This window comes from Strigops habroptila, chromosome 1, assembly GCF_004027225.2.
Source record: "Strigops habroptila isolate Jane chromosome 1, bStrHab1.2.pri, whole genome shotgun sequence".
Classification (NCBI taxonomy): Eukaryota; Metazoa; Chordata; class Aves; order Psittaciformes; family Psittacidae; genus Strigops; species Strigops habroptila.
The window spans coordinates 31,930,004-31,937,119 of record NC_044277.2 but is presented as its reverse complement, the minus strand read 5'-3'; the positions used below and the strand labels follow the sequence as shown (position 1 = coordinate 31,937,119).

Sequence of the window (7,116 nt, the reverse complement as noted above, 5' to 3'; positions counted from 1 at the left end):
TAGGGCTTGTCTGGCATTAAAGCTTTAATATTAAAACTATCTGGAATCCCAGGCAGGTATTTCTAAGGTAGTTAGGAGCTAAATAAATTATACTAAGTGTTTCAAGCTTAACTGTCTCATGTTAGCAACCAGCATCAAATTAAATTGGTAAATTTAATTTGTATTTAATAGTAAATACACTATCAAATGATGATAATTCAGCTTCTATACAGTCATAATTCATTTACTAAAATAAATGTCAGTTGAATTACAAATTTCATGCTACTTGTTGAGTAATGGATGATTAGAAGATCAGAATTTATATTCTTCATCCAAGGAATACACAGAAAAAGACCCATGAGTGTTGTGAGTCATCAATTTTATTGTGCAATGAAGATAAAGATGGTGTATTTCACAGGATATATAAACATATATCCTATTCTCTTCCACCCATGCCTCTGTACAGCTTATCCTCCAGATACAATCTAGATCTTACGCTAATACATTGTATTGCTGTTTCTGTTTTTTCCTATGTCTGAACACTGTTTTTCTGAAAAAACAGATATTCTCTAGTAAAATCTGAAAATCTAGTCAATTTCTTAGAACTGAATCTTTCAGAAGGTAAATGGAATTGGTTTTAATTCTCAGTTTCTTCTACATTCTTTCTCGTTCTTGATTGTATAACTCTTTTAATTGCTCACATTTGCCGACATTAAGTACAAGAATTATTGCACTTTTTTTCCCAGGCTGCTCAGTAACCGTGTTGTGGCTGCCTCAGCTGGCACATTCTGTTCTTAATTAGGTTTACAGATATTTTGACTCATTCCATGGTCTCACTAATGTCTCTGTCTGGCCTGTAATCATCTTTCATCACTGATTTGATTGTTCTCTCTTTGTCTTTTCTGAGTGGGCTGAAGAGTCGGGAAATATTTCTTTTTGTGTATGTTGCAGATGGTTCCATCCACTTCTTAGTTTTCTCCTCATGAGCTTGCAGGCCTCTTTGATGCTTCTTTTCTTAATTTTTCCTCATTTTATCCGTTCCTTTCTTGGGGTGGAACTTCATGAGGACTTTAGTGTGGATTCATTGGTCTTGCTAATTTTCACTGAATGTCAGGTCATTGACTCATTTCTTTCAGAAGAAAATCGAATGCACACATGCATGTGATTATCTAAGGTATCTCAGTTGTCAAGCTTGAGAGTTACTATTGCTTTTTTGGTATTTGTCACTGCTTCTTATTTGAGAACTTACTAGTACAACAGGCTTGTGTCAAGACACTCTCACGCCCTAGGGTCTTTCATGTTCACAACATACTTTCTGTTATTGTGCCTGTTAGCACTGCTCATAACATTTTTTTCTACATTTAGATGAGTAGTTACACTGACTGCCTGTTAGACATGGAAACAAATAATTAAGCAATAACCACAAGCAATGGAAATAAAAGAAATCTCATAAGCTGACTTGTTCTTAGGTAAGTGCAGCTCAGTTTTATAGCTGTGAACGTTATGGCTATTTTACAACATTTGCCTATATGTCCTAGCTGTTCTGGGTAGAGACCAGCGTCATAACAGCCTCCGAGTACTGCTACAGGATGAGTATGAGGAAATAAATATAGCAATCCAAAATGTGACTAACTAGTAAAATCTACCCTCTGAACTTCCTGAGATTAAGCTGGTATCTTCCCTTTTATAACTTATTGCAGTTCAGATGAAATCAAAGGACCTGCAGCAATTCAAAGAAACTGAGATTTCTTCCCATTGTATTCAAACAATGGGAGGACAGTTCTTGGCGTTAACCTAAACAAATATGCACTTCATTACAGAAGAAAGAAAATTGGGTGAAATGAATCATCTACAAAGACAAATGATGTGTTAAAGTTTCTTGTATAATCATGTAAGGGAATACCGGCACCTGCGTTGTAAGCAGCAGTTTTGGACAGGCAGATATACACGTAGTAATATAACTAGTGATGATATTTTATACTTACTTAACGCCTTTCATCACAAAGCACATTATCAAACACTAGTTATTTGGGCCTTTCAACATGCCTGTGGAAGACTATTATACCATCGTAGAGTTTGCACGCAGAGATTAAATGGCTTGGGCTAGCCCACACAGCGAGTGAGTAGCGGAGCCAAAAGGAGAGCGTGAGTGTTGGCTTCCAGCCCTGTGCTCTAACTACTGGACTTTGCTTCCTTAATACTTAATTTCCATATTGCTTCTATAATAGAGCTACTGAAACTTTTGAGCACTTGGTAAGATTTGGTGTAATATCAAACTAGTTGTGTTTCTCTCTTCTAGATTCTTTATGATGTGACAAAATCTTGTAATTACATTTTTAAGGGTCTCCTTTTATGGATTTCCCCAGGTCGCCTAGCCCTAGTGGGGGATCAGCTTAACATTATGTTGTTCCCATCCCCTGTCCCCAGCACACAATTGCTGGCTGCTGCTGCTTCTCTCTGCTAGCTTTCGTCATGACCTCAGTGTTATGCCCTTAGCTCTGCTGTGTGAGTGGCTGGACCATTCTGTGCTTAAATAATTCCAGCTATATGCCAGTTAATGTGAAACAGATGTCTCCCAAACACTGGCATGAGCTTTCAATCCTGCTGCTCCCGTAGTTTCTCATGGGCAGACATTCAGGTAACTGATATTTGCTAGCCATAACCTGCCTTGAGTTTTGTGTGTCTGAGGGAGAGCAGGCAAGGGAAAAGGATGAAGGGGGAGTGAAGCGACAGCAGACTGGTGAGCGGGAAGGCACAGCACCTTGGGCATTTGCTGTGCTCGGCGATGAATGGAAGAGAGGCTGCTTGCCCGCAGCGTCTCTTGCCTGCCCTCCCACTGCCAGGATTGGCTCAAGGGGCCTCCCCAGGGCAGGCTGCCCCACGGGATCACAAGGCATGGCGTGAGACTGCACGGGTCAGGGCAGTGGGGACAGCCTTGTATAGGTTTCATTTCCTGTGACTGGAGCAACAGCAGTTTTCAAACCCTCTGCTTTTCATGCTGCTCTGTCAGTGCTCGAAGAGCTGTGTGAAATGTTTGCAAGTCAGAATGATGCTTGTGAAATGGGGGAAAAAAACAAACACGGAGGGAAAAAAAAGGCAGGAAATACTGAAAAAAGAGACTCTTGCATGTTGCCTCTTTGTACTATAGAAACTGGGGGTGTGACTGAATATCCAAACCACCTACACTCCAGGGATGCCATCCAATCCCTGCCTGTGTGCTGTGCAGAACTCCTCCCCTCTCGTTTTGGCTAAGCAGAGACCTTTAGAGAAACTGCCTGTTCTGGCTCATACAGACTGTAACATATAAAAGCTGTTAGCAGCTCCTGTGGCCAGAAGCTTCAAAACCAGCAGAGTTTTGTTCTTTGGGGGTTTGTAATAAAAGACACTCCTTCACCAAGGTTCATATCATCATCTAGGAGAGTGCTATATATACTGGGAGAACAATAGACTGTATTCTTTTTTTTCTTTGTATTATCCAGAGGTAAGCCATTCAGCTCAATAAGTTTGCTTTGCATGCAGTTTTATCAATGCTCATCACATTTTGCTGAATTTAAGATCCAAATGCTATTTCTAAGATGTCCTACTTTCATGCTTTATATGTTGTCTTTTGCCTACTAGCTTATCTATGCCACATTGTGTCAAAATAATCCATGCATATGGGATAGGCATAGCCTAGGATATATTTTTCATTTTCACTGGAAAACATTCTGTGAGGTTCCTTGCAGTCTCCCCGTTTAAGATTTGTAGTGTGTTTTATGGACTGATCAGGTGTGATAGCACTGTCACTATTTCAGGAATACTACTAGCTCTGATTGTGTTATTCATGGTATAATGATACTTCATTTGGTGTGATTGTAGTAAGGGCATATTAGCCCTCAAGATGGTTACTGAAAATTGCAAAGTAGCACATGTTCTGACTAGATTGTTATTATGATTGAGCTGACAGACAGAATCATTTTTCTGATCACAGCCTGCCAGTTCACTTTGTTTTGCTACCCAGATGTACAGAATCACATCTATGACATCTTCTCTTCTACAGATTTGTTTTCTACTGCCCTGACTTAAAGCAGAGTACCTCTGTGGCCTATCTTTCTCCTTTGGCCCCAAAATGACAGTAATCGCTGCAATCATCAGTTGTGTTTTCTTATTTTCCATTCTCTGTGAAACAAGTGCATTAATGTTACCCAACTCCACTGACCTACTCCTGTCAGACAATAATTTTACTGACATTGAGACAGCTTTGGCAGCTCATCTGGACTCTGCAAAAATTCCCAAAGCCAGGCGGAAGCGCTACATTTCACAGAATGACATGATTGCCATTCTTGATTATCATAATCAAGTCAGAGGCAAAGTCTTCCCACCTGCTTCCAACATGGAATATATGGTAAGTGAGCTTTGTTTATTTCAGAGTAAAACAAACTGTAAGTCAGTGATTTCATTTTCTTAAACAAATTGTGAGGGTTTAGTTAAGTAGATAAATGATTTTTAGCATTGCTTACTAAAATGTTCTTTCCTTACATTTTTAAAGTTGCATTAACATAAGCAAGCAAAAGCCGAATACTGAACTCTGAACCTTTTACTTGCCTTGTTGAATTTTCAATTCTATAAGTAGTCCCAGTGAAGCTTCCGAGACCCAAGTAAATGAAGCTGTGAATTAACTGCTTGTTGGCCTGAGGAATATTGTGTGTGATCACAAAATGCGCTCACATGTGTTTAAAGTACTAACCATTAGTAACCCCATCACTTTTGTGGAGTTCACTTAAAGTCATTGCCGTGATTTATACAAAAGGAAACCAGTGACCATTTCCAATTTCTTTCACACATAATACTTTTGGAAACAATATGGTAAAACTGTGTTTGCAAAGTAATTCATCTGATGCACTGTTTGTCTCATGCTCATGTGTTTTACTTACTGCATATGATCTGTGTGCATCTAATGCTTCTATTTTTCCATCAAATACAATGCTGCTTTTAAATGTTTCTCTACTATGCAGGATTTCAGTGTACACAAAATGTCATGTTTGTGGCAAGCACTTTTTACCCTTATTAGCAAATACTCATTATGTGAATTATCTGTTCCTGCAGGTATGATAGAAGTTATTCATTCAGTGTGATTTCATACTTGGCACTACTAGCTAAAGTAGCATGTTTGCTATTTGTGTTCCAACTTTGAATGCATGCATACTATGGACCTCTAGTGTTAAACACAAGCTGGCCAAGGACAAACTTTTTTACCTTCTAAGTAAGGTATTCACCCTGTTCTGAAAACACAGACAAATTGTGTCAGCACCATATATCTGCTTAAAGTCACAGAGTTTCTCATATGACAGCAGACGGTTAACAGGTTTGAGAAACAGGACACCATCAGCTTGACATAAAAAGGGGAAAAGAGTAATAGCAACTCCTCCTTTTTAGCAGCTAATGACTAACAATTTGGGGACCTTTCTATCACAGATGTTACTTAAATCTGGATTTGATTATAAAATTGGCTTAGCACATCCCAGCAGCACCTCAAAATGCTGAGTGTACTCAGAACATTGCAGAATGAAGACCTGTTGCCATACCATAGGCTGAGTTTGAAGTTTGTTTAAGTGGAAAGGTCAGAGACAGAAAAAACAGAAAGGCCAGAAGGCAAGCTCAGTCATCGTTTTCATTGCTGTACTCTCCACTGATGTTTCCTTTGACTCTGCACAAATAAACTTTGTTGTAATGTCTGAGGGAATGGCAGCCTACCATGCCCTTCCTTGGCTTGTGTGCTTTAGCAATGTGCTCCTGCAGTTTGCTTAAGTGAAGCCAGCACCCTGTCATATTCCCAAGAGTTTTGTGAGTGCACTGTTCTTAGCCTGTGCAGTAAAAAAGAAACTTCAAAAGAGAATGCGATTTTCCTTGATTAATCTATTTTAATGCACTCTTATGCAAAAACTGTCAAGATTTTACCTATATTAGTTTGGTATTCTGCTGCAGCTCTGCTCTGCAATGGTGCTGTGCAAGGTTTGATACAAAATCAAGACTGAAGCCATGCTCTTCACAGCTTACATGCTTTTTCCTTGCCTTTCTTACTATTGCTTTTACCAGTACCAACCAGCCATAGGTTGTGTTCCCTTCAGCATTAGTCCTATCAGTAGTCTCAAGGGCAAGGTCTTAGGCTTTCTTTCACATTTGGCTTCCCAGTCTGAAAGTACTTTGTAACTTCATGCTGCAGAATTCAGAGCAGCACCTCAAGCTATGCAGGTAATGATCCAGAGCACAACTTGAACTTGGATCCTGAAGGAGCAGCCAACCCCTTTGTCATCAATCCTCTTCCAGATTTTAATCAGTCTGTGTGTGTCCCATGTAAGAGAGCAAAAAAAGCCCAGTGAGCAACATTACACATAGCTTGCTCTGCCACCTTCGTTGTAGCCATGGCAACATCTCTTTAACTTTTCACACCTGCGGCTACAGAAAGGTTTTGGTAGAAAGGTCTTGAAGATGACATGGTGCTGTAAGCCGTACAAAGACTGGGAACCCCTGTATCAGTAATGTTTGAATTTGCTTGGTCCACTATTTGGTCTCTGTACAGTTTCAATGTATGGCACAACATCTGTTGCATCTTATAGGGACATAAGGTTGCTGCTGTTATATTTAGAAGATGCGTCACTTGGTAGTCACTTGCATAAATAATACAGCAAACACACTGTCATTACCAGCAGACAACGAGCACTATGCTTGAAAGAGCCTTCCAGAGTGTGTGTTCCTGTCCTGAATACTATGGAAAAGTGCAGTGGTAGTGATGAAAGTGGCCTTTACCATTTCCCTTAACAATGAGAATTACTGGAATTACTTACAGATGCAGTAGATTGTGGAAATCTTTTGTAAGTGTGTTGAAGTAGAGAACGACTAAACAGTTTGGAAGAACAAGAAAAAGATGTTTTCTCATCTTTTCTCTGTCCACAGTCATATTAAATTGTGTTTTGGTTTTTTTTTCCTAATTCTGTTAGGAACTCTGTTCTTCTCATGAATTGCTGTATCACATTCTCAGTTTTGTACAGTCCATTTGCTTTTTCTTCTCCACTGGTAAGAACTCAGGGTTTAGCTATACGGGTTGGTTCTTGCAATTACTTTCTCCACAGCCAATGTTTTCTGGGGCTTTTTCTCTTT

General features: G+C 39.5%; 1 protein-coding gene across 2 annotated transcripts in view; it reads left to right on the top strand.

Annotated features, from left to right (window-relative positions):
- Window positions 1-3,275: 3,275 nt before the first annotated feature.
- PI15 (peptidase inhibitor 15) overlaps window positions 3,276-7,116 on the top strand; it is a 28,150-nt gene continuing 24,309 nt past the window's right edge. For both annotated transcript variants that reach the window (XM_030507035.1, XM_030507025.1), the window contains exons 1-2: window positions 3,276-3,460; window positions 4,019-4,363. In XM_030507035.1, the coding sequence (XP_030362895.1) occupies window positions 4,088-4,363 (276 nt within the window). In that variant the 5' untranslated portion in view covers window positions 3,276-3,460; window positions 4,019-4,087. The remainder of the gene's footprint in view (window positions 3,461-4,018; window positions 4,364-7,116) is intronic.